The 27,497-nt window shown below is 38.3% G+C and overlaps 1 protein-coding gene and 1 long non-coding RNA gene across 4 annotated transcripts in view; one reads left to right on the top strand and one right to left on the bottom strand.

The window, feature by feature from the left end:
- Nucleotides 1-18,902, top strand: part of XPOT (exportin for tRNA) — a 29,472-nt gene extending 10,570 nt beyond the window's left edge. For all 3 annotated transcript variants that reach the window (XM_074902953.1, XM_074902952.1, XM_074902954.1), the window contains exons 7-25: nucleotides 142-326; nucleotides 672-840; nucleotides 2,129-2,365; nucleotides 2,683-2,721; nucleotides 5,776-5,838; nucleotides 6,762-6,886; nucleotides 7,664-7,808; nucleotides 7,965-8,084; nucleotides 8,242-8,336; nucleotides 9,119-9,188; nucleotides 9,625-9,863; nucleotides 10,360-10,645; nucleotides 12,477-12,666; nucleotides 13,840-13,956; nucleotides 14,042-14,157; nucleotides 14,660-14,707; nucleotides 16,170-16,241; nucleotides 17,366-17,422; nucleotides 18,427-18,902. In XM_074902953.1, the coding sequence (XP_074759054.1) occupies nucleotides 142-326; nucleotides 672-840; nucleotides 2,129-2,365; nucleotides 2,683-2,721; nucleotides 5,776-5,838; nucleotides 6,762-6,886; nucleotides 7,664-7,808; nucleotides 7,965-8,084; nucleotides 8,242-8,336; nucleotides 9,119-9,188; nucleotides 9,625-9,863; nucleotides 10,360-10,645; nucleotides 12,477-12,666; nucleotides 13,840-13,956; nucleotides 14,042-14,157; nucleotides 14,660-14,707; nucleotides 16,170-16,241; nucleotides 17,366-17,422; nucleotides 18,427-18,453 (2,400 nt within the window). In that variant the 3' untranslated portion in view covers nucleotides 18,454-18,902. The remainder of the gene's footprint in view (nucleotides 1-141; nucleotides 327-671; nucleotides 841-2,128; nucleotides 2,366-2,682; nucleotides 2,722-5,775; nucleotides 5,839-6,761; nucleotides 6,887-7,663; nucleotides 7,809-7,964; nucleotides 8,085-8,241; nucleotides 8,337-9,118; nucleotides 9,189-9,624; nucleotides 9,864-10,359; nucleotides 10,646-12,476; nucleotides 12,667-13,839; nucleotides 13,957-14,041; nucleotides 14,158-14,659; nucleotides 14,708-16,169; nucleotides 16,242-17,365; nucleotides 17,423-18,426) is intronic.
- On the bottom strand, nucleotides 10,682-27,438 carry LOC141959258 (uncharacterized). Its single transcript, XR_012633417.1, has 3 exons — nucleotides 27,330-27,438; nucleotides 12,830-12,919; nucleotides 10,682-11,630 (listed from the first exon to the last, which is right to left on the bottom strand). It is a non-coding gene; the product is annotated as an uncharacterized LOC141959258 (long non-coding RNA).
- Nucleotides 27,439-27,497: the final 59 nt, after the last annotated feature.

The following is a 27,497-nucleotide window of genomic DNA, read 5'->3' as shown; positions in this document are numbered from 1 at the left end:
AAGAAAGTGCTCTCTTTGGGTTTCTGATTTAAGTCATCTTGCTAGGACAAGTGGTGTCTGGTAGTGGATACAAAAATACTACTAATTTGACAAGGTGCTAATCTATGACAAGACTGACTTATCCTTTTTCTGTATTGATAGGAGGCTCGTAGGAACACCTTATTAAAAGATACTATGAGGGAACAGTGCATTCCAAGTTTGGTGGAATCATGGTACCAAATCCTACAAAACTATCAGTATAATAACTCAGAGTTGACATGCCAGTGCCTTGAAGTAGTTGGAGCTTATGTGTCCTGGATAGATTTGAGCCTGATAGCCAATGAAAGGTAAGGGGTTTTTGATGGGATATGTTGGCAGAAATAATCTTGTTAGCATGCTGACTGTATTTCTACGAAACAGAATTAAAACTTATCTTTGAAAAAGGACTTTCATTATATACAAATCTTTGAAGTTTTGGGGTTTTAGTAGAGTGATTGACTTTGCAAGCCAAGCTGATATAATGGCCAAAATAGACACCACACAGTTTGCTGGGTGTTCCTTAAAATGTATACAATGCTGGGTTTAGTCAGCACAATAGACTTCAAAACTGTTTTATTAAACAAAGCAATTGTAAATATGCACACAATATAAAGCTTTTCTATATGAACTACTTTTTTTTTTTTTCTCTGAAGGTTTATAAATATGCTGCTAGGTCACATGTCTGTGGAAGTTCTCCGGGAAGAAGCCTGTGATTGTTTGTTTGAAATTGTAAATAAGGGAATGGACCCAATTGATAAAACAAAATTGGTTGAATCTTTATGTCAAGTATTGCAGTCTGCTGGCCTCTTCAGTATCGATCAGGTTTGTATATTGATTTTTACAATAGGAGTGAGTTGTAGGTTTCCAACAGTTCTTAGATAAACAAATGAACAGAAAACTGTAAAACCCACAGATTAGGGAGAATTAGTTGTGCTTCTGCATCAAAACTAAACGGTTCTTTTAGTTTTCTCACACTTAATTTAACAGCTTGTTATTAATATTCTTATTTAAAACATACTGCATTTTGTTTGTCCTTAGCATGAGTTTTTCATTTTAGAAGCAAAGTATTACATAACTCCTCTGTTCCTCTCCTAAAGCATGTTGTGCTTACTGTTAGTGCCGCTTCTGTGTTCTGTTGCCTTGAATCTTTTTTTTTCTGAATGATTCTGTAATAGGTATTGTAGCCAAGGTAGAGGTTTTTAGGGTGAGACATTAAGTCAGCTGCGCATAAACACAGCAATGAAGTAGGGGTAAGAGCTTTCTTAAGGGCACACATGGTGTTCTGCATGTCTGCACAATCAGACAGAAGGCATGAAATTCTATAAGCTGGAAAAATATACCTGCTAACCACACATTCCCAGGCAGTTGTAGTGTTTAAGGAACAAGAAGAGGAACCAGTCCTTACGAAGCTGTGGTCCTTAGACTGCAAGGCAGTTATCTCTTCATTTTGAAGCCTTTGTCAAATTTGTATTCTTACTAAAATGCAGAATATGTGCATTCATCAGTTCAGGAGGTGTTCCTCTAAAAATCTTACCTCAGTCTTTCTGAGAAAGGCTTGTTGTTGTTCTGCTTTTGTACAGTTATGGCAGGGAGCGCAGCATCTGTTTGGGGTGACTGGTCTAGTGTATTTCTCAATTCTGATTAACGTATTTCTGCAAAAGGAAGCCATAAGTATTTAACTCACTCTTACAGGCAGTACTGAAAGTTACTTGTTATCAGTATTTCTGAAGTGAGCTACAGCTGTTATTTATTTGAAGTTTTCCCGTAAAAGGTTTTTCTCTTATACGGCCCCAAATTTATGGTAGGTATGTGCTGGTGCTTTTATTTTGAACCTGCTTCTTGCTGTAAAGTAAAAAGAGAAACAAACTCATCTGAAGAGATGAAGCAAGCTACTGTTGTATAATGGAGGACAGCCAAATCTGACACTGCTTTGATTTTTCTCTCTCCATTCCCCGGGGAAAACGAACCAGGCAATTGTACTTTCCATCTAGGAGACAAGTGTTGGTTTTACTGCTTCTACATACTAGACATGGGTAGTACGGCCTGTAAATTCATGCCATTTAAACATGAGTTCTGCTAGTATTATTAATCGAATGTCTTCTCTTTTCAGGAAGATGATGTGGATTTTCTGGCCAGATTTTCGAAGCTGGTCAATGGGATGGGGCAAGCATTAATAGCTAGTTGGACTAAACTCATAAAAAATGGTGATATGAAGAGTGCTCAAGACACTCTGCAAGCTATTGAAGCGAAAGTGGCCCTAATGTTGCAACTGCTAATTCACGAAGATGATGACATCTCATCTAATATCATTGGCTTTTGTTATGACTACCTTCACATCTTGAAACAAGTAAATGTCTGGCTTCAGTTTAACATTACTTTTCACATACTTAATTTGATTTTTGTGGGAATATATGAATCTCATACTTTGTGAAAGCTGACTTGCAAAATAGTTTTTTGGAGGAGTTAGTGTTCAGTATCTTTAATGGCTGTGGTCATGCTATTTCTATAGTAGTATTTAGAAATCTGAAGGAATTGGGTTAAACCTTGTGTTAAGTGAAAAGAAGGCTTGTAGATCATATGGCTGTTAAAAGCAAACCTGTCTTTTCCTATTAGATAGTAATAAAGGCGTTACACAAAAAATAATACTTGAAATTTATTTTGCAGCTTTCTGCGCTTTCAGACCAACAAAAGGCTAATGTAGAGGTAAGTATTTTCTTTTTACTAGAGATTCTCTTTTTTCAAGAACACATTGGGTCAGAATCTTTCATTTTGCTGAAATAAATCATGTTTTATTTATATGCCGTAATGTGTATGTGACAGTAATTAAAAGGGAACACTTAAAAGTTAAGGACAGCATGTTCCATCTTCTGTTAAGTAAGTACAGCTGTTTCTTTAAATAGTAAGCCTATATTGAATTGTGTATGAAGATGAAAGCTATTTTAGAGCTGATCTTGCCAGGCAACCCTTAGGCATATGTTGGTAAGCTCCTGTATAGTCTGTACTGTTGATACAATGTTCTTAAATCAAGATAGAAGAGGGGTTTTTTTACTGAAGCTTTGTATTTTTATTAAAACCTGCCCTAATTCCAAAGGATTGGAAGTAGTATGGGAAGGGTTGTCATAAAATTCAACCCTTGATAGTATCATATGGTGAACTTATGAAAGAAGCTGCAATTCAAATGTAATAGTTGTACTTATAAAGAGCAGTTGTATGTTAAGCATTGCATTAAACTATATATTAAGATTAAATTAAACTTTAGTGCTTGAGTTTATACATAAGTTTAAGTTTGTATATAAAGTATTAAGTAAGCTTTATGTCCAGTTTTGGAGGTAGTGAACTTGTTTGCTTTTTTTCAGTGCAGTCCTTTTAAAAATTGTTTTCCCTATGACTCTTCTGTACCAATGTGGATGTACTGGTTTAGATGTTGAACTGGTTAGGTTGATGCAGGTATTTTGTAAGTTCATACAGCTGACAGCTGTGATTCCTTTTCCTTTACAAAGAAAACTGAATTCTGTACCTGTTCTAACATGAAAAGTTGGAATTTGGATAACTGTGGTCTAGATTATCTTAATCTCATTTTGTCTGATATCTGTTTAAACTGGATGAGGTAACACAATAAGAGAAGTTTGATAATGCCACCGAATCTTTTAATTTGTTACTGTGTGTCTTTTGTTCTTATAACTGGATCAAACCAAATTGCTACTGCAGTGCACCTGAAATTTGAATGTGTTACTGTCCCAAAATCTGTTTTTTTGTTAAACTTGTTTTCTTCCTGAAGAACTTCATGTTAGAATTATTTCTCAATTTTACTGTGCATTTCTTGAGGATTTGTGTTAAACTGAAAAGCATTTATACCAATTGTTCTTTTTTCATCCAACTTCTAATAAGAAATTATTTGGAAATAGACTGAATCTTACTGTTGTCTGTCTTAAGCTTTAAATTGTGTGCTTAGCAGCATTCCTTTTAAAGTTTTGCCCCGAAGAAATTCTCGCTTTAAACTCGTTCATTATTCAAACAGGCAAAAAGAGGACCTTTTTTGTTGTGCCTTTGATGTCCCAGAGCTTTTTCTCATCAACAGGATCACATTTTAAATTCTTAAAATGACAGGTGTTTCTAAGCATTTCTGGCTACAAGCATATCACATTAATGTTTTGCAATTATTTTAATTCTTTAATATCACTTTTTACAGAGAAGCAGAGACTTCTCACAGATGCTGCTGACACTTGGTGTCCCTAGAAGGCCTGATTGCATTCTTGCTATTTGACCATTTTCTTCCTCAAAATACTACAGGTGTCTGTTTCTGCAAGTTCACCAAGAATTTCACCTCAATAACCTAAGTTTCATTGGTCCATTTTAGTGTTAAAAGAACTTCAGGTTTTGCACTTAAAATGAAAAGTACATAATTGGTTCATCAAAAGTTTGGGTTTTTTTTAATTTACCTTGTCTCCTTGTTTGGTTTTTTTTGTGAAATTTATGGCTGTCCTCATTTAGAACCTGAAGTACTAGAAGAGAATTACAAAATGCTATTCAAGTTCTTGGCTGAGATCAGTGTTTTCATTTGCTATAGTTATAATAAAAGCTGTTGCCTTGCTGAATTTAACCAATGTGAAAAAAGACGCAAGTTTGTTTTTTCACCTGCTTAGTAGGTGTGGGGATGAGGTGTTCTGTAAATGCTGATCAAATACCAGTTACAATTCTACCAAGTCTTCTTCAATACTCAGTCAACCTGTTCCTTGTAATATGTATACAGATGGGTCCTGCCCAGTTACTTGTTGCTACTTAATATTCTTCTGGACTTCTGATACTTTATTTGTTGTCATAGATATAAAAATGGTCTGCCTCTGATTCAGTTTTAGTTATTCAGAATAGCTTTCTGTCCATCTGGAATATTTTAGATTTAATACACATTTTTGTAGGTTCCCCCAAAAAAACTTAAACTAAAGTGAGAATTAAAATATAGTAGATTTTTAAACATTTGTTGTAGCTAACTCTGTGTGTCAGTCCAATTTCAGTTCATCCTGGAAAGCATAAATGGAATTGAGTACTCCATGTATTTTAAACATTAAATCAGAGTTCTAAAAAACTGAACTAGTAAATGCTTAGTAAGATCAAAGTGATACGTTTAGAGTTTGAGACTTCAGCAGAGATGCGGTCAAGTCTGTATTGCTGTTTTAGGACTTACCAAGGCGAAATTGCACGTCATTGCTGCTGCTGAAAAGGGAAGGTTTTGCTTCTCTTGCTCTCGTTTGCTACTCCTGGCTCTTACTTTTGGATTCTTTGGTGAACCAATTCAACTTGTTAACTTGTCTCCCCCAAAAAAGACCTTTCAAGGATGTTGAGCTATTAGTGAAGTTAATGTTATGGCTAAGCTGACCTGCCCCTTTAAAATAGCATCTTGGACAAACTGTTTAGCTTCCTCAGCCTAATTCAGTCGTCTTAATTGTTGTTTTCAGTGTGAACCAAGTAGCACAGATTACAAGCAGGAAGCAAAGCCAGATAATATTATCAGAGACAGAGAGCTCCAAGTCATCTATGCTGTGTATCTAGAATGTTATCTGTGTGTTGTTTGGGTATAATCCATCTGTTTTAATTTGGACTGTTACTTCTGCTAAACCTCTGAAAATAATAATTCAAATGGGATTTAAAATATTTGTAAACATTTAACACTTGCTTTAATATTTCCTTTACTGTAGGATTTTAACTGTTGCTTCTTATCACTTGTTTGCTTCTGTGCTTACAGTTCTGTTTTTATCTTAGGCAATCATGTTGGCTGTTATGAAAAAGTTGACATACGATGAAGAATATAACTTTGAAAATGAGGTATTGTGTTATATGAACAGACAAATACAACTTAAATTGCACATATTAAAACTTGCTCATGCTTTTAAAACCCATATTTTTCATACACTAAGGATTTGAAGGTAGGAAGCAAAGGTCTGTAGGCTGAATTTCTTTCCTATGTGGAAAGCTTTTTTTAACCTCCGGGCATATCTGCATAGGAAAAAACAATGTAGTAAAGGGATATCCAAGCCAGTTCAGTTAACAGAATATTTCTGGCTGCATTTGTGCTTAACTCTTCTTAGGCAAATACAGCTGTGCTGTTAGCTAAACATAGCTGTTAGGCTGGCTTGTTTAGGGTGGGTTTGCATGTTTCTGCACATCGCTTCTGTCTTGAAAAAAGATTTGAGAAACATTGTGTCATGAAACTCTTTGAGATGCTGCTTGACCTACTTCAGATGGTCAAATCTCAGCCAGCAATAATGATTGAATATGTTGGACAGATTTACTTTTGCTGCAGGCTGTTCGGAGAGCTATAGTCTTAAAAAAGTTAACTTAAACTGAATGCAGTCCATCATAAATGTTTCTGTCAGATTAATTTTAAAGCTAAGCTAGATGCTGAGAAAGAACATCTTTGAGGAGTGAGTCAACTGTTAAGAACTGGGTCAATAAGGCTTTGCCAAAAGCATATTCTTTCTTGTACTTTTGGCTAGTTTTCAGTTTGGAAAGCCTTTTTAATATGTTTCTGGACTGAATGCAGTGGATCTCATCATATTACAACCAGCCAAAAAAGGAGCCTGCTGTTATGTTGCAAGAGCATAGGGTGAGCATTACTGAATTTTCTGAGCATTGTGTACTGTTCTTGTATGTACATGTTTTTTGTTTTAGGTGTAATGGTCTAAAACGGTTGTGGATGAATTTAAAAATTAAAATACAGACATCCCTGATGTGTGAATGTTTTGCAGGGTGAAGATGAAGCCATGTTTGTGGAGTACAGAAAACAATTGAAACTGTTGCTGGACAGACTTGCTCAGGTCTCACCAGAGTTACTGTTGGCATCTGTCCGCAGAGTTTTTAACACTACGCTTCAGTAAGTTAGGTTTTTTAACTTGTTTACATGATGCCTTTAGCTTTTTTGCCTTGTAACTGTCAGAGTTTGTAATGAACATAAGTGTGATGTAGCAAGGCAAAGCCAATTGATAGAATGAGCTCATTACAACTTCATGATACATATGATACTGTAGAATCTTTTACTCAGCTGCTTAGAAAGAGAAAGCTGCTTTCTTGTTACCTTAAATGGCAGCTATTTTTCTTTTCCTCAAGGAAATGCTTATGAGATGGCAAATAATTTTACATATTACTGCTATCATAAACCCAAGGTTGGATAGGGAAAAGAAACAAAAGTGAAATATTTTTTTTTTACCAAAAGAGTAGAACAAATCCTGGAAACTATGAATGTAAATAAACAAATGTTACTAGTTATCTGACTAGGATGGCAGTTGTGTGTAGACGAATCCGGTATTGTTGGTGGTTTCCTTGTACCCGCTCTTTAGCGAGCCCTCTTTGAGTGAAGCTGAATGACTTGTCCACATGCCGTAATAGGTGGTTTGGAGAAATCTGTAGCTTTCAAGTTGAAACTGGTAAAAGAGAAAATTGGTAGCCCTCTGGTGGAGAGGCACTGTCCATGTGGATAAAGTCTTCCAGAAACATCCTGAAATACTGCCTAGGCCTTAAATGTTTTTCTTAGTTTAAATCTGCTCTTTTTATGTTGTGCATCTGAAGAAGGCTCAAAAGAAAATACTAACATGTAGAACTGTTATTATTCCATAAGCTACTACAGACTAATGTGACCTTATTCTTTCTCTAGGAATTGGCAGACTACGCGATTTATGGAAGTAGAAGTAGCAATAAGACTGCTGTATATGTTGGCTGAGGCTCTTCCTGTATCTCATGGTGCTCACTTCTCTGGTGATGTTACAAAAGCTACGGCTTTACAAGACATGATGAGAACGGTAAGCATGTGCGTTGTGGAAGCAATTTAAAAATGCTAATGAAGACTGGAACACTTCACTTCAAATGACATGCTGGTAATTAAGATGAGCCACTTACATTGTCATTTGGTGTTATAGACACCTAAAGTACTAACTTGCTAATCCTTTTATTTGTAGCTGGTGACTTCTGGTGTTAGTGCTTATCAACATACATCAGTGACCCTGGAATTCTTTGAAACAGTGGTTAGATATGAAAAATTCTTTGCTGTTGAACCTCAGCACATTCCAACTGTTCTAGTAAGTTTCATCTCATTTACATTTCAACTAGATAAGTTCTTAGGAAATTTCTTATCTGTAGATCACTGAAGAAGCTAGGTTTCTTAAATTGCTGGTTGTTTAGCTTTTCTCCTCCTTGTTTAGGGATTCTAAGACTGAGATACTTTCTTGATTGCAGATGGCATTTTTAGATCACCGTGGTCTTCGCCATACAAGTCCCAAAGTACGAAGTCGAACAGCTTACCTCTTTTCCAGATTTGTCAAGTCTCTTAAGTGAGTAAAGCTATTACAAATGTATCCAAAATGCACTGAATTTACCATACCTGGCCCTTCTGTTGTCTCTGAAACAGGCTGGGCTTCAAACGGACTGCGATGAAGTAATGCAGCAAAACAGTGCTCTAGCAGGGTTGTCCTGTTGTGCAATACTAAGGTAGCAGTGGAAATGTTTGTCACAGAACAAACTGGAGTACACATACGCTTAGCCTATTTTGATTAGATGCTAAAACTTGATCAACAGTGTAAACATCTGTCCCGCTTTTCCTCAGTGAGCAGAGCTGAGAGTGAGTGGATCTGGAGACTCCCAAAAGTAACTCTTCCCTGTCCCTGACCAAATTCTGAATATTTACAGAATTTATACTGATAAAGTTTACTCGGTGTATTAGACCTTCAAACAGTCCTGTCCTGTTGGTCTTATTTCACAGGCATGTATTTAATATAGAGGCAGGAGAAGCTGCAAGATGGTTCTGATTTCAGAAGGATCCTATTTTTCAACTGTTAATGAACGTGTTTCACTCAGATTGGTGAGGCTATTTATGTATGATTTTAAAAAATGAGGGAAAGAAATGTTTATTTCCCACTATGCCATGTATCTATTTGGCCTACCACAAGCACCGTATCCATAAGCCAGACTTTTCTACAACAGTGCTTTGCTATTTAAAGGGGAGTTCTCTATTGAGAAGGTAGTTTACTGTCTAGCTTTACATGTTAAAATACCAGGAAACCTGTAAAAATGCACACACTTCTAAATAGTGTTATGTACTTGTGTTTTACTTCAGTAAGCAAATGAATCCCTTTATTGAAGATGTTCTTAATAGAATACAAGACCTGCTGGAACTTTCTCCTCCTGTGAGTATTTATAGCAGGTTTTTGTGATAAATAAGCCTTGTACTTACTCATCAGTATGCCTGAGTACTTAGTAAACTGTAGGCTTAGCACACAAACATTTAAGCACAAATAATTGTCCTGCTTTTTTGGTGTGAGATCACTTGCATGCTTATGTTTGTACCTAATTTTAATAATCTGTGTGTGTTTCTGGAAGTATAGGCTAGAGATGGGTATATAAATAATGCTATCTGCCTGAATTGTATAAAAATAGTTGTTCCAACTATGTTTTTACCTGTACTTGAGGCTTCTGCTTAAGTAGCAAGAGAGTTAAACTATTGGAAATGTACCATAGGGATTACTTAGACGGGGTTAAAGAAAGAGTAGTATCTTTAAACTTTGAGAAGACAACTTTGATAAAGGGCATTTACTGAATTATGCCTGTTATCTTCCATTTTAGGAAAATGGTTACCAGGCTCTTTTAAGCAGTGATGATCAACTTTTCATTTATGAAACAGCTGGAGTATTAATAGTTAACAGTGAATACTCTGCAGAAAGAAAACAAGTTCTAATGAGGAATTTGTTGACTCCACTGATGGAGAAGTTCAAAGTACTGTTAGAAAAACTGATGATGGCACAAGATGAGGACAGACAGATGGCACTGGCTGACTGCCTCAATCATGCTGTTGGGTTTGCTAGGTAGGTACAGCACGGTGACTCTGTGTGTTTCTGGTTTGAGTAAAAGGGAAATATAAAGGATTTATTGGGAGAGTGGGTGAGTTTCTACCTGTGCTTTATTGACCTAGAAGATCATTAGTGGTTGTAGAATTTCTTACAGTATCCCAGAAAATTATTTAAGTTCCCTTAGAAAAGGCTGCTGTGGATGTAGATAGGGAGAATATTGAGCAAGCTTATAATGAACCAGGATCTATTCCCTTCCTCAAAGAACTGTTTGGAACTATTCTAATCATATGTTGTTTGTAAATTAAATTTAATTCTCCCAAAACTGCCAAAGTGTATCTACTTCCTATCAAATAATTCTTTTCATTACTTCCAGTGTTTGGCTCTCATTTCATGAAATGTAATAGTCTAGTTTGGTGCATGGATTTTAAAACATATGCTGTTCTCGATGTTATTGCTGCTTCATTGTAGTGGAATGTGAGCTTATATAAAACTTGGTGTATTGCTTTTACAGCCGAACCAGCAAGGCTTTCAGCAATAAGCAAACTGTAAAACAATGTGGCTGCTCAGAGGTTTATCTGGACTGCTTACAAACATTTTTGCCAGCTCTCAGTTGTCCATTACAAAAGGAAGTCCTGAGAAGCGGTGTCCGCACTTTCCTTCACCGCATGATTATTTGCCTAGAGGAAGAAGTTCTTCCATTCATTCCTTCTGCCTCTGAACACATGCTTAAAGATTGTGAAGCAAAAGATCTTCAAGAATTCATTCCTCTTATAAATCAAATAACAGCTAAGTTTAAGGTATGATAACGGGTAAGCGTTTCAGGATCAAAGTGTTGCTGATATCTCCTCTTTTCTGGTTCCAGAAAAATAGCTTTGTCTCAGAACCTTGGAAACTATAGTCTTCAACCACCTGTCATACATTGCTGGACTCACAGTGATTAAAGAGCGTTTTTCTGAGCGTTTTTCTTTTCATTAGTCTTAGAATTTTGTGCTATTTCTAAATTTTTGGGTTTTACATTTCAAAATAAAATACTCCTTGGAGCACAACATTATTTTTTTTATTGATACAATTAACTTTATGCCCCCCGTTAGAGTGTTAAGCTAATATTACAAACTATACAAGCTCCAGAGTGAATTTTCTCATTTAATGAGATTTCCAGGAGATACAGAAATATCAGATGTGCATATGGGGAGGAATATTGATTTACAAGATGTCGATGCAGTGGCATTGCATTAAAAATGTATGCTGAGGCTTAATGCATTGTTACTCAAAATCAGCTGAGAAATACACAGAGGTTTTGAAATGGAGGCATGAGATATGTATTAAGTGGGAGCAGGACTGTTAACTGATTATCTAACAGAGGTTCTTGAAGTGTAGCCTTTGAGAGCTTCCTAGTTCCAAACAATTCAAATGCAAAGTCAGTGAAATATATGAAGTTACAAGTTCATTCCGTGGAGCTGCTACAAGAATACTGCGCTGTTGTGAATGGGATGGAAAATTCATTGCTGTATGAGAAGGTTAAGAAGCCCTTTAAATAGTCTTAAATAAGTCTCTCAGCAAAATGCAAAATTACCAAGTGCATTTTGTGAGTAGTAGAACAGAGCCATAATATACCTGTGTGAATCTAGCATGTGGACATCTGGAGTATCCCATGAGCAGAGGAGGAATTTTGAAAAATTAAGTATTTCAGAGATTAGGGACGAAACTCTTACTACTCTAGTCCTTTTTTGCAAGTTGGGTAGCAGTAGATAATTAAAGATAGTCTGTGTAAGGTCCCCCATCCTAAAAAAAAAAAAAAAGTTGTCACGGGAGCAAGACTGGACAAATACCATGTTCATGTGTAATGTTTACCTTTGTATGATATTTTACTTATTTTCTTATGTATGATATTTTCTTACAGTATGTTAAAATAAAGATCCTAGCTTCACTTGAATACTTTTAAGGTACAGTAAAGAGAAGATTAAAGATAAAACCTTGCTTAAGCAGGTTTTATTTTTTAATTTAAAAAATGAACATTGAGTTGCACCTTTATGGGACTTGAGGATGTGGCTGAATAGTGCACACCTTCAGTTTTTCAGTTCATAAGTGTTCAACAATTTAATGCCCTTACATATATTTCTCATTGTTGGTAGGACAAATGACAAATTTGTTCTGTAATACCAGTAGTATTTCAGCTCAGGAGAACTCTTTTCTTTAAGCAGTCTTTAAAGACAAGTACTGCAAAAGGTGACCTGCTGCCAGTTTTAACATCTTAGAGATGCATTTTTTGTAACCACAGTGACTTTACAATAGCTCTCCTTGATATTTCATGGAATTTGAAATGGTGTCTGTCTGAACAGAAGGATGAGAAATCCTGAAAAAAATCTTCTGTTCCTACTCAGAATGAGACTAGATAGGACTAGATATTTTTTGCACAAAAGGTGTGAAGTAGGTGGCAGGTAAGTCAAGATGCAGTAATGGTCATGGTGACCCTGATGTGATTAACTTTGTCATATATAGTTGGTACATGAAAATACTAACTTTAAAGGTGAATCAAAGCTGTGAATTGTAACAAGTCTTTAAGTTTTAACTTCAAAATGTTCAATTTCTTTAATTGTTTTAGTTGATACCCTCTTCCAATCTCCACAGACACAGGTTTCACCTTTTCTGCAACAGATGTTTATGCCACTACTTCATGCTATTTTTGAGGTGTTGCTCCTTCCAGCAGAAGAAAATGACCAGTCTGCTGCTTTAGAAAAACAAATGTTACGGAGGAGTTACTTTGCTTTTCTACAGACAGTAACTGGCAGTGGAATGAGTGAAGTCATAGCTAATCAAGGCAAGTAGTTCAGTTTCTCAAAGGATACTGCTATGGTTATCTTAAGTTTTCTCTGCTAAAATCATTGGCCTAGTTCCTTATAGGATCATCATCATCATAAGTCAAGCACTTATTACCTATGTTAAGGTAGAATGGACTAATATAAATACAGTACTCAACTTACCTGTTGTGCAAGAATTTGTCTGTGAAGTCCAGCTCTATAACAGGCATATTCTTCCCACTGATCTTCTCAGTTTAAATGTAATCACTGTGTCTGTAAGGACAAGAATGGTGTATCATAATACATCCTCATGCATCATTGTATTTGATGGGTGAATCTGAGATAATACAATGTATAGCAATGCTCAAACTGTTGGACAAGACCACTCACAGCTGCCAGTATTCATTGTGGCCTTCATTTTCTGAAGGACACATCAGTAATATCTGTTTCTTTTTATTACTATTACTTGATCTTGGTATCTATAGTAGAAGGCACTATGGAAGTCATATATGTAGTTAAACCAGGTTTTCCGTAGCCTTAGGGGCCAAATACAAATCAGTGCGTTTTATAGCAGGAACTTGAAGTCAAATGTCCAGTTGCTTGATTCTTTAAGTAATTCTCTCAGTTTGTATTCCATCAAAATGGCTAGGGACTTGAGAAGCTTTTAAGTGACTCATCTGGTAGGTGGAATTCCTTCCTCATCCTAAAGGGAAAGGGTGGCATTAAGTAGCGAGAGCTTTCTTGCGGTGGGCTGAGTTTTAAAGGAATCAAACAATAAACATAGATGCAACCCAAATTTTAAGCGTGATAAAATACCTTCCCATATATTGGAAGATAAGTAAACTACTTTAGCGCTGCTGAGTTTTAATTAACTCTAGCAGGGTTGGGTAGAGAGGAGAAAACTGGTATTTGTAGGCAGGTCGAAGTACCCCCCTCACCTTTGTGTGTATTAAAGGCCAGAAGAGCAATTAAAATCTCAAACTTAAACAAAACAAAAACCAAGAATTATAACCTAAATAAGAGTTGTCTTGCATCGTAGGGGAAACTTCCCAAAAATATTTGAGATTTGTGCAAAAAAGAGCTATTTTGAAGTTGAAGCATATCTTCCAGGTCAGTATTTATATAAAATAGTGTAAGAGTACAGAAACATTTTAGGCTGCAAGTTGAAATAAGCTCATTTTAATGTGTTTAAGGTGCAGAGAATGTGGAACGTGTGTTGTTCACTGTCATTCAAGGAGCAGTGGATTACCCAGATCCTATTGCACAGAAGACTTGTTTTATTATTCTTTCTAAGTTGGTGGAGCTTTGGGGTAAGAATGTCTTTCCATAATTCCTTTGCAGCTGCTACTAACCATGAAGCAATAATAGAACGTGGAATGTTGTTACTCTTTTCAGGAGGTAAAGATGGACCAGTAGGTTTTGCAGACTTTGTCTACAAGCACATTGTTCCTGCATGTTTCTTAGCACCTTTGAAGCAAACATTTGACTTGGCAGATGCCCAGACAGTACTGGTGTGTATTACGGACTTTTTTTTTTGCCTTTGTTCCTGTGGGGTAGATTCAAGCTAAGAAACCTACAGTAGCCATGTATTATAAAAGATCATTGTCTCACAAATAAAATCCTTTGTGTTTTTTATTGAAATACCTGGATGATTAATTATTGAATATTGTGGTACTGTATTCTGCAGTTCACCTATGCTCAAAATCAAGCTAGGGGAACTGCAGATCTGAATATTTAACATTGACCTACATTACTTATTAACTAATGTTTAGTGAAAGTGAACACACACAGGTGGCTGTTCTTCAGTTCATTTTGGGTTCAGTTGTGGCAAATTCTTCTGGTTAAAGTGGAACAAAAATTGGAAGGTTGAAGCTCTGTTAGCATTGTGTGAGGGGAAGGTGAGGGACTAATGGCATGAACTAGCCCCTGTTTTGGGCCTGATTAGGTTCTTCGGCTTTAAATACTTAACCAGTAGACTAATTGAACAGTCTAATGTTATGTATTACATTGCAGGCTTTATCAGAATGTGCAGTGACGTTAAAAACAATTCATCTCAAAAGGGTAAGCTTCATAATACTTTACAGGGAATAACTCTTGCAGGTTTCTTTCTAGTGCTTTTATCACTTTCTAAAAATTAGATAGTTACTAGGGTGAATTACTACTTTACTCTTATATAAAATAATAGTATGACCATAACGCTGTGTAGGGATACAGGATCCAGTAGTTCTACCTCTTGATAAATTACTGCAAAATATTGACTCTTAAAGAGAAAAATCTGCTCACTTGATTGTTACTGTATTTAGCTGATCAATTGTCATTCTTTCACTTTTCAGTGTGGTACTTAAACTGACATAAAAGAGCAATTAGTCGTATCGCAGAATACTTCTGTGAAAGCTAAAGGTATCTTTTGATGTGTAGGAGACCAGACTGAAAAACAGTTATGGCAATAAAAGACTTTTGCATTGTCTAATGACTAAAACACTGCAGCATATTTCCATTTTTAAGAGGAAACAAAACGGTTTCTATGTTCGTGTTACTGTTTACACCCTTTAACTTGCTGGCTAACTTTTCTGTCAAATGCAAGTAAAAGCCACAACTAAACAAAAATTGTAAGAAGTCATAAACTGGCAAAGAAAAAATTGTGTTTTAACTGAGAGCTTCTGAGTTTGTTCCTTTTTCCCCAAAAGCAGTAAAGAGAGAGATCTGTAGGAAATCAAGCTTTGATAAATAACTTCCTATTGCAAATACTGTTTCTTTTAACACTACTGATACAAATACAGGAAAAAGAAATCTCTTCCTCTCATGTGAACTGTATACCATGTTACAGTTCTAGGGTAACTTAAGTGTGAATCAATAAAGGTGATTCACTTTCTCCTGGTAGATGTATCTGGTCATGTTTGTATACTGCCAGTGTACAGTAGTCCCTCTTGTAATGAGTGTTATCTGATAAATGCAGATAAAGAAAACAAGCTAATGTGTTAACCAAAACAGACCTGTCTGCTCCTCTCAAAGGTTTGGAAGTTCCATTTTATTAGTGTTTAGTCTACTGCAAGTCACATAGTCAAAGTTACAAGAAGAGAAACACTATGTTCAGGGATACTTGGCTAGTAAATTTTGCAGTAGGAGTAGTATGGCAAATACTAATTGCCATATTTTTTTCTTCTTTTTCTTTCATATGTCAGTGAAATTAGGGCCACCTTCTTACTTAAGTGACTTTTTTAGTTGACATGTCACAAACTGACTGGCTGTATTGTAATTTGTACTTTAGTGCAATTTTCAGTGCATTCCTCTGCTATGTAACAAAAGATACTACACTGCAGTAGAGTCCTTAATGCCAGTGTTGAGAAATCTTTTTCTTTGCTGACAGCTGAGAATAGCATGAACATCTGGTATTTGATATGCTCTGTGCAATAGTCATGTAGACCACCTGTTTTCAAACTCTTCTATACCATACAGTATAGAGCTATGACTTTTCGTTTGTATGAAAATACATTTCAACAAATTGTGTACTGCTTTCCTTTAGGGTCCTGAGTGCATTCAGTATCTTCAGCAAGAGTATTTGCCTTCTTTGCAAGTAGCTCCTGAGATAATTCAGGTAGGAATTCCTAAAAGAACATTTGGAAACCTCTTAGCCGTCATAACTGTTAAATGGGAACAAAATTAATACTGACAAAGTTAAGCTCCTACCACCTCTCAGTAAAACTTATTCTGATATTGCATATTGGAATAGGATTAATTTAGCATAAGGAGCAAAGTTACTGCAAGAGTACCTTGCAAAAAAACGTCCAGTGCATGTGACTGTTGAAGCCATCTTCCTACTTGAAATCGTATTTTAACTTGAAGAAAAAGGACAGAGTAAGAATTCAAAAGTAAGATGAAGAATGTTGAATGTACAGGAAGCGTGATGATAAAGGCTGTATTCAACACTACAGAAATGTAAGCCACAGAACTGGTTCTGCTGTCTAAAATGATGTACAACATTGCATGAGGTTTTTGTGTGCTTGCATTGGAGTGGTGTAAGAGGGTTCTCAAAAATGAAACTTTACACCTGACCACTGTCTTAATATTAAGCATTGCTAGCCATATGGTAAATATTGCCATGATGAAATTCTTAGATGAACACTGACAACTTTAATTGCAACCAATTTGGATACTATAGTAATCAGGTTTGCTGCAGCGGGAGACAATTATACTCATTACAAGACTTAAACTGTAAAACTTTTATGTGGTGTTAAATATATGTAAGAATCAAGTATTACCTTTTGCTGGTGCCCCAGTGTTTTCTGATCTAAGATTATAACTCTTTCAAATGAGGCACATTATGCTGTAATCTAGAGTCACTTAGTGTATACATAACACTTCATAAGTATAAATGTTCCTCTGAAATACTCATTTCAAAGCCACCGAAAGTTACTGGAAAAGTTAAAGGTTTAGAACCTCCTTGATCACAGTCCTTGTAGATAGTCCTGTTTCTGTTTATTCAGCTAAAAGTGAATGTGATAGCCTGTATTTGAAAATAAGAGGTTTTTTCACCCCAGAATGCACCTGCCCTGTCATAGCCTATTATATTTTTTTATCCATAACATGCTTTTCATTGGTTGCACATTAGGGAAAATACAAACAAGTATCAGTGGCTTTACATACAAGGTATTCTGTATGCTCCTAACATATCTCAGATTGTCTTGTTGCTTCATTTAGTATTTCTCTATTCTCTTACAGGAATTCTGTCAAGCACTTCAGCAGCCTGATGCTAAAGTTTTTAAAAATTACTTAAAGGTAAAGATCTGGTTTTTTTTCCTTTACATAACTTTTAGTTTCATTTGAATTTTGTCACACAATTCAGTTGTGGTACTGACTTGAAGTAAAATTGAAATATTGAATTATTTAATAGCTTTTAGCTATAGGGAATTTCCAAGTAGTAAAAGCAGTTATCTGGAAAGTAGGAACCAACCGCAACAAACCTACATCTGTAGAATTGTTACTTCTCCTCAGCAGCTTGCCATCTCTTCAATGGCTTGATATTCCTGTAGATTATGCTTAATAGTTGCAATAGAAAAAAAGTGATGCTATAATGGTAGAGAATGTGTCAGAATACTTCATTTTTGAGGGTGTGAGTGTAATCGAATAGCACACAGAATCACAGAATCATCTAGGTTGGAAAAGACCTTGAAGATCATCCAGTCCAACCATTGACCTAACACTGACAGTTCCCAACTACACCATATCCCTCAGCGCTATGTCAACCTGACTCTTAAACACCTCCAGGGATGGGGACTCCACCACTGCCCTGGGCAGCCCATTCCAACAGCTAACAACCCCTTCTGGAAAGAAATGCTTCCTAATATCCAGTCTAAACCTTCCCTGGCACAACTTGAGGCCATTCCCTCTTGTCCTATCACTTCTTACTCAGTTAAAGAGACTCATCCCCAGCTCTCTGCAACCTCCTTTCAGGTAGCTGTAGAGGGCGATGAGGTCTCCCCTCAGCCTCCTCTTCTCCAGACTAAACACCCCCAGTTCCCTCAGCCGCTCCCCGTACGACCTGTGCTCCAGAGCCTGCACCAGCTCTGTTGCCCTTCTCTGGACACGCTCGAGTCATTCAATGTCGTTTTTATAGTGAGGGGCCCAAAACTGAGCACAAGTCACATCCTTGAACCTAGTGGGTTAACCAGTATGTTAAACAAGAAAATGAGCTCTGTCAAACTGATAACTCGTACGCTTCAACCCTTGCATGTCTTGATTTCCTTTGTCTTAAAATGGTGTTTTTAATAAATTTTTAACAGGTATTCTTCCAGAGAGCGAAGCCCTGAGGAAAGTACTGGAATCTCATGTACCTGTTCCATAATCCAGAACTCTGGTTGTTAATTTATAAAAATGCTAACTCTTGTGCCATTCAAACTGGTTTTGTTTTTTAAGGAATGTTGCTTTGTGCTCACATCAGTACATATTTTAGCCTTTCACAAAAAAAGAGAAATGCAAATCCCCATCTGTGTCTCAAACATGAAGGTATATGACAACATAAAAAATGATCTGTATACCTACAGAACCTTTTATTATGTATAGGATGATTTAATCTTATGCTGTAACACATACAGCAATGAAATGATGCTTATTTTTGAAATTAAATGTAAAAATCCCTTCAGACCATGGCAATGGTTATTAAAATGTGTACATTTTTGATACTGAGTAAAATGTTTTCATAAGACATAATATTCATTTGTTCATGTATGCTGACATGAAAATAAAACAATCAAAGTCATTCTTGTAGATAGTCATTTCATTTAATTTGTCTTAATAAAATATATATATACCTCCTCTAAAACAGATTGGTTTAATAAATGATTTCATTTAAAAGCAACATTTGGTTCTATCTTTTTTTATTAAAAAAAATAAAATTTTATCCAGAGAAATGTTAAGTCTCTTAGAATAATTTTGGTTGAATCTTTAGAAGCTACAGCGTTCTTTAACCTTTTGGCTGTTACATTTGAGTAGAAGCTGGCAATTTTTCTGATGCTTGAACAATAAATTGTATTGCAGTCTTGCATGTGGAAGATGCTAGCGGAAAGAAAGAGTTGCATTCACTCTAATATTTCAGTAGGATCAATGGTCTATACAGACATTTTAGTAGAGTGTTGCTACTTCTGTCCCAAAATGTATTGGTTGTCTGGTTTGTTTCCTTTTTTTTTTTTTTTTTTAATTCTATGACATTACAGTTTTGCCTTCTGAAGTAAGAGTAGTGCTGCTTTTAGTGTTGTGTAAAAGTAGGAAAAAAGCCTACACTTACTAATCCTGTTAGTATGACTCTGCCATTTGTCTACCAGAGCATGGCTTAGTTATTACCAAATTACACCCTCATGAGAAAAGTCTTTAAACTGGCCACTGCCAAAGACACTGCCCTCCTTCCTCATCCCTCCCATCCTACTGTAGTTTCCTCTGTGCTAAATTTGGTGTTCATCTAATCCTGTAATGATCTAATGAGGAAGTGGAAGTGGCAGAAACTTCCCCCTCAAAGCACATTGCTGGCTATGGTAGTGTTGAGTAAGAATGGATATAAAGCAGAGTGCACAGAGTGTAGGAGTGAGCTGTGCATGGCAGCCATCAGCCTGGATGTATCATTTGTACCCTGCCCTTCCCTCCCTGGCTGAAAGAGAAGTATCCTGTAGGATCAATGGTTAGGTAGTCTGGGTCTTTAGAGAAACTAATTTAGTTCAGCCTGAAGAACTGAAAAAGGATTGTTCACTTATCTATACTTTGACCCTGTTGAATCAGCATAGTATACTGTCAGGGATTATGTGAAGTGTGAGCTGTAAAACAGGATCTGAGGGTTGGTTTCTGTATCTTTAGATAAACATGTAAACACTGATTCTGGCTACTAGCAGGTTATTTTTTCTGCAGCTTCCTTCAGCAGTGCAGAGGCAGCAGCTTTGCAGCTGTTGTATTGCAGTTGGGTTATGTGGGTATGCAGTGCCTAGTAACTATCTTTGCAAAGAATCAAGGTTTAGAAAGGCAACTGATGAGTTCCTACATCCTTACTTTGAAGAGATGTGATTTCTGTTTTGTGCCTTTTTTTTTAATCTGGACTGGAAAAGTATGCTTCTCTCTAAAGAGAAATCTGGTGGTGCAACATGTATTCGGAGTGTGAACCAGACTCTGGGCAGTGTTTAGATGCTTTGAACTTATTACAAAAACTACTACTTGTGGGGTAGAACAGGAGGAAAAAGATATAGATGAGAACACTCCACTGAGATTAAGTTGACATTAACGTTTTCCTTCAGACAATGGATGATCTGATTTAAAGGCTGCACCAAACACAAGCACCTGCAGCTCTCTCCTATGACTTGCTGTCTGCTGTGAACCTACATTGGTCAAAATGCCCATCTAGACTGAAGATACATAAAACATTATCTTATCTTATGTAAACTAGCTCATTCTGTGCACAGTTTCTTCCTTTGTTTAAGTAGCAAACACAGCTGCAAATCTTTTAACTGAAGATACAAAGCATCCTTTGCAGAGAGAGAATATCTTTTATTTACAAGCTGGTGTAATTACTAAAGACAGACAAGCTTTCAGACCTGCAAGCACCTTTCTGAGTGTGAAGTAGAGGCAATGAATTTCATGCAAGCTGAGGTCAGGGACAATTTTTCTCAGGTAATGGCTTATCGATGCAGGCAAGATTATTTTAGCAAGTAGTTGCTGTCCGGAAAGGCAATCTGCCCTTTTCCCCTCTTGTCAGAATTGGCACTTGTTCGATTCCATAACAAGACAATTTATGATGGAAAGCTAATTCTGCAAAATAACTATTCACATTTTTCATAAACTTCAAAACTATTAAAAAATAAACTCAAAGCAATTTAGAAAGCTACACAGTCTTCCAGCTGGAACTCTCTCACTGTGGGGTGAGACAAGTGCTGCTGCAGATTCAAGGAAAGCAGCTGTAGTGTGTGGGTAGGGGTGGAGGAGGCAGCAAGCCCCTTTCAGCAGCAGCCGGTCATGGGGCCCATTTAGTTGTAGCATCACTCTGTAGCCACGCTACATTGAAGTCACTGAACTTTAATTGTGGTGTTCTAGTAAATTAAGCCAACATAAAACCAAAGAAAGGAGAGTGAAGGAAAACAGCAAACAGGTTTTAACTGATGAAGCACACTGAAACTGTTGTGAAGGACCAGCACAAGTATATATGTGACTTAGTGGTAGTGGTGACGAGAACAATGATGGAAGTTGGATGGGGCAGTCAGAAATAGGGAGTATCTCCCTGTGAAACACCTTGGTAGTGGCAAAAGGTGGCACATCATTAAAATACAGGATGTGCTGGAAAATGTATTTCTGCCAAGGTCAAGATTGATGGAGTTCCTGGTGATAATAGAAGTGGGAAGTCAGAGGTGGAGTAACTGTTCAGTGAGAAATGTTTTCTTACTCTTCAGCAGATCTTTCTGTTCTCCACTGGTTGCTCACGTTCATTCTGACAGATGCACAGCTGGTTGTATTCACCAGTGGTTTGTCTTGGGATGTTGCATTTGGTGTTTCTGATTTGCTGTGAGGTAGGTACCTACAGGTTATGTGAATTACTCATGTTACGCAGGGACACAGCAGGATAATGCCCTGGTGACTGTGAAGATTGCTTGGCAATTGCATTTTGCCTTTGTTGCTTTAGCGTGAGAGCTTTTCCCTCTCACATTGTTTTTCTGTTCTTCCTTCATGTGTTAGTTGTTCACCATATATATCCTAGGCATTTCAGAAAAGTAGGAGATACTAGGCTCCAGAACAAGATTTTTTTAATCAAATAATGTTTTCTTACTATTAACACTAGTCACTCTTCCCCTGAACTCTTCTAGATGGCTCTGTAACTATGGGACAAGAGGAGGAGTATAACTTGTGGGTGACTTGGACTAAGGTTTGCTTGGGAGCATTAATCTGTACATGTTGTGAACAGCTTTGGAATGAATTCTCTGATGGCAAGCTGCAAACAAGGCAAAGCTAGTAAGCTGTCTACATCACAGAATTGCTTGCCTTCACTCTGCAAACTACAGAAGAAGAGAAAATGGCTTAAATAACATGGATATATGAAAGGCAGTTCCAGCTGAAGTGAAGTTGGCCGCTGAATATGTTTGCTTATTCTGGTTCAGCTGTGATCATAGTCATAGAATAGTTTGTGTTGGAAGGGAACTAGATGATATTTAAGGTCCCTTCCACCCCCCCTGCCATGGGCAGGGACACCTTCCACTAGACCAGTTGCTCAAAGCCCCGTCCAACCTAGCATTGAACACTTCCAGGGAGGGGGCATCCACAACTCTGGGCAACCTGCTCCAGTGTCTTACCATCCTCAGTAAAGAATTTCTTCCTTATATCTAATCTAAATATACCCTCTTTCAGTTTAAAGCCATATCTCCTTGTCTTACTCCTACATGGCCTTGTCCCTCTCAGGCTTTCTTGTAGGCTCCATTTAGGTAAAGAAAGGCTGCTTTAAGGTCTTCCAGAGCCTTCTCTTCTCTAGGCTGGACCCCAACTCTCTCAGCCTGTCCTCATAAGGGAGGTGCTTCAGCCCCCTCAGTCATCTTTGTGGCCTCCTCTGGACCCTCTCGAGCAGGTCCATGTCCTTCTTATGTTGGAGGCCTGTCACGTCCCGCTCAGACGAGGGGGACAAGTGACTCAGATTCTCAAATCCCCAATTGGAGCGGACAACAAGTCTCCAAGTTCAAGCATTTATTAACTACCTACAATGTACTAATTGAACACACGATAACTGGCTAAGTACAGAGCAAGTTGTGGTGAGCAATATAATATGTCTTGCATTTCTTAATAGAAAAAGGAAAAGAGGGAGATAGAGGGAATGGGGAAATACAGATCACCGGTCTGGGTTCCTGCGCTGATCCCGCCAGCGAGGGTTCCAAGAGGCGGCCATCTTCTTTGCTGGCATCCGTCTTCTTCGCTTCACTGCTCTCTCCAGACGGCCGGGGGGGGGGCAGGGAGAGGGGCAGAGAGAGGGGGGCAGAGAGAGAGAGCGAGTCCTTTCTTCTCCCCTTTGATTTATACCCACTTTCCTTGGGTCCGTCCCCTAGGTCAACCCACAGACCTACGTATCCCATGTACAGGGAGGGGTAAGGAGTTTCATGGGATGATGTAATTAGCATGATCATGACAGCCCTCGTTAGCACATTAAGGGTGTTAACTTCAATATGCATTTTGTGGATAATGAAGCAAAGTTCATTCACCGGACACATGGCCCTTGAAATTTGCCCAGGTGCCCCAGGGCAGAGCCGTCCTGTTTCCACAGGGCTCCCTCCTCCAGCTACATCGGGCAGCGTTTTATCAGCTTCGGCCTCCACAGAGTGCACCCTGTGACTCAGTTTTGTCTTGCGAGTGTTTGAGGCATTTCTTCAATCAGCCTCAACTTTTGCTTTCCCAGGCTGTTTGTCTTAGTTTCTCACAGGCCTGGTTTCTTGTCTCTCACAAGGCCCCAGAGCTGGACAGAGCACTGCAGGTGGGGTCTCAGGACAGCAGAGTAGAAGGGGAGAATCACCTTCCTCAACCTGCTGGCCACACTTCTCCTGATGCAGTCCAGGACACAGTTGGCTTTATGGGCTGTGAGCTCACATTTCTGGCTCATAAGTTAGTTTTTTATCCACCGATACCCCAAAGTCCTCCACAGGGCTGCTCTCAATCCACTCATCACCCAGCCTGTATTTGTGCATGGGATTGCTTCGACCCATGTGCAGGACCTTGCACTTGGTCTTGCTGAACTTCATGAGGTTTGCATGGTCCCACCATTGTCAAGGTCCCTGTGGATGGCATCCCTTCCCTCCAGTGTGTCAACCACACCGCACAGCTTGGTGTTGTCAGCAAACTTGCTGAGAGTGCACTCAATCCCACCATCTGTGTTGTCAACAAAGATGTTAAACAGTGCCAGTCCCAACACCAGCCCCAGAGGAACACCACTTGTCCCTGCTCTCCACTTGGATATTGAGCTGTTGACTGCAGCTCTCTGAGTGCAACCACGCAGCCAGTTCCTTATCCACGGAGTGGTCCATCCATCAAATCCATGTCTCTCCAATTCAGAGACAAGGATACTGTGTGAGACAGTGTCAAGTGCTTTGCACAAGCCCAGGTAGATGATGTCAGTTGCTCTTCCCTTATCCACCAGTGCTGTGACCCCATCATAGGCCACCAAATTCATCAGGCACAATTTGCCCCTAGTGAAGCCAAGTTGGCTGTCATCAATCACCTCCTTATTTTCCATGTGCCCTACCAGAGTTTCCAGGAGGATCTGCTCCATGATCTTGCTAGGCACAGAGGTGAGACTGACGGGCCTGTAGTTCCTTGGGTCTTCCTTCTTTCTGTTTTTAAGAATGGAGGTTATGTTTCCCCATTTCCAGTCAGCAGGAACTTCACCAGACTGCCACACCGTCTCAAATATGATGGATAGTGGCTTAGCCACTTCATCCACCAGTTCCCTCAGGACCCACAGATGCATCTTATCAGGTCCCATGGACCTGTGCACCTTCATGTTCTTTAGGTGATCCCAAAGTTGATCTTCTCCTACAGTGGGCAAATGCCTCCTAAATATTTAAATCAAATATAGAAAGGAATTTGACTATAAGAATAAATGGCTCAAAAGCTTTGGTTTTCTTTAGAAAATTTGTTAATGAAAAACAATGTTTAACTTGTTTAGGAGTTTCTAGAATTACTGTTCCCACCTGATTTACTGGTAAAGTTAATGGTTGTCCTTTTGGTAAGGTTGGTGAGATGCAATTTCTCACTCAAAATTTTAAAAATCAAATAATTAAATCATATGTTTTTTCTTGGCAAGTATCTACTGTGTTTGATTTCCAGTCTCCCCTGTTCTTATCTCATTGTTGCTAGGTTGCCCAGAGAGTCCCAAGAAAAAGATTAGAAGAAGATACTGTATTTTGCTTGTTTTAATGCTCTCAGCTCTGCTTGACTGTGCTCAGTTTGACTTTTTTTCCATAGCATCTTTTTCTTTTGAGTTCTGGCATTCACAGCTACATGTATAAGAGGACTGTATGCAACATGCCAGCTTTAGCGGCAATTCCTATAGCTATATTGTATGGATGATGAGATGTAATAGTATACAGCTACAGACTGATGGATTTGTGAATGTGAGTGAGAATCCAAATACAAGAGATGTGAGGAGTACCAAAAGTTTTACTAATACACTGAAAAGAAGTGGAAGGGAGCAAACTAGAAATTTCTAGAGTGAAACAGTTACGACACTTTCCTTTTTGGTTTTCCCATTCTTATACTCAACATACCATTTTCCCGTGATTCATACTGTGAAACAGTTAACGGCTAGCCAAGATCTTCTTTGCATAAGAATCACTGGTTATGTTACAAATATACCCTAAAAAAATGGACAATTTTAATCATGCATCTATATGAATCATCTTCATTGATTCAAGACCTGGGAAAAGCACACAGTCTGGTAACTGCAGTGAGAGCAGTCAGTGGCCAGCCCCAGGGGCAGGGTGACATTGGAGGTCAGATACTCTAAGTCTTAAGCGAACGAAGTCCTGGGAAACCTGGTCTGAAGTCAACGCTGACCCTCCTTTGAGCAGGTGGCTGGACCAGAGACTTCCCAAAGTCCCGTCCAGCCTGAATGAGACTATGGTTTAAAATGGCCAGTTCCAAAAAAGCATCAACATACTGAGCCAACAGCTTGGTTTTGTTCAGAAGTGGAAGCAAGTACACATTCAAGATACAGACAAAAGTTCACTGGCATTTTCCCAGTTTTGAGAGGGCTTTTGCCAAAATGCATATGAACTATCTGATAAATAATTCTGAACAAGACAAAACTGACTCATGGGTGTCCATCCACCTGATGAAGAGAAAAAAAAGACTTGCAAAGCTAGGTACAGAGCAGAGGGTAGCAGAAATAAGCCGTGTAACTTCTGAGGAGGACAGCAGCATTTTGAAAGATGCAAGGACAGAACACAAATGTGGTGGGGAACTATTCCCTCTATAATGCAGAAGCATCACAAAATAAAGTTCAGACACCAACAAATGGGGAATAAAAATTAAGTCTTAATATTGATACCAAAAAATGTATCGAAGTCAAATTACCAGTTTCACTAAGCAGAATTTTGTTACAAGCTTAGTGCCCTGTAACAAGCTGAACCAGCAGAAGTTTGGACTTGTGATAAAGCTTGAAAAAGGTAAGATAATAATAATAAAACAAAGTCTGTAAGCAAAAGGTTGCTCTCTTTATGTGTCAGTTCCTCGAAAGAATAGGCTTCTAAGATTTGGGAAGATGGTAATTCTGAACAGGAAATGCAGAGGGTCAAAAACAGGATAGTCGGGAGGGGGGGGGGATTATTTTGGCTATTTTCTCAAAGTACAATTATGTTTAAATTACATTATGCATAAAGTTATCAGTATTTTTCCTTATACAAGCTACACATTTATTGGAACAGCAGTATTACCACACGAAAAAAAGAGCAAATCAGCAAGGAATTTTGCTTTAAAACATTTAATTAAAAAATAAGCAAGAACATGAATGTATGAAAAATACCAAGACTTTGTGAGGTTTAAAAAGAGTGAAACTGAGATGAATTGCAAGGGGTGGGGAAATATTTATCCAGGATATCCCTTGAAAAAGCAGTCAGTGAGGTGAGTTCACGCAGGGAAGTGTAACGTTTAATGGTTACCGGGCCGAGGAGGACCGGCAGCCCTGCCTCAGTGTTACCGAAAATCGGAACCAAGAAAACTCTCCAAAGCAAACGACTGTTTAGAAAGCTGACACTGGTTTATTGCAGTGCTGGGTGCATAGGGGAAGATTTCTCTCCTCCTAACACGCACACCGAGGAAAAAAGCACACTCATTATATACATTCGAAAAAATGAGTATTTATATAATTCCCGAGAAGTACCCGGTTATTTCCAGGGAGTCTAATGCATATGTTAAGTACCTGCCTATTTCCAGGAAATCTAACGCATACATTAATGCACTGCGAGACTGCCTCCGCGCACGGACCCGCTTATCTTGCCTGTACCAGCGGACCGAGCTGGGGAGGGGCCGCTGCTTGGCACGCAGCCTTCGTCTGCACGAAGCTTATACGAAGGGGCCCGTGACTGGTGTATAACTACACTGTTTAAGCCTTTGGTATTATCAGGAGGGGAGCGAAGAAACGAAACCACCGCCGAACCGGTTACGCAGCAAAAAACGAAATCCTCACCGGCACCGATCCGAGCTCGTTTTGAACATCAGCGCCAGCTAAAATACCCTGAGTGACCATTTTCAAGGAACATCCTACTTCCACGTCACGACGTTTCCCAGATGCTTCCCTGTTTCGCGGTCCCCTCGCCTCAGGGGCCGCCGCCGCTCCCTCACGCCGCGCAGAGTG

This window comes from Athene noctua, chromosome 3 (genome assembly GCF_965140245.1).
Source record: "Athene noctua chromosome 3, bAthNoc1.hap1.1, whole genome shotgun sequence".
Lineage (NCBI taxonomy): Eukaryota > Metazoa > Chordata > Aves > Strigiformes > Strigidae > Athene > Athene noctua.
Note: the sequence above shows the minus strand (reverse complement) of the source record. Positions and strands in the feature narration are given on the sequence as shown.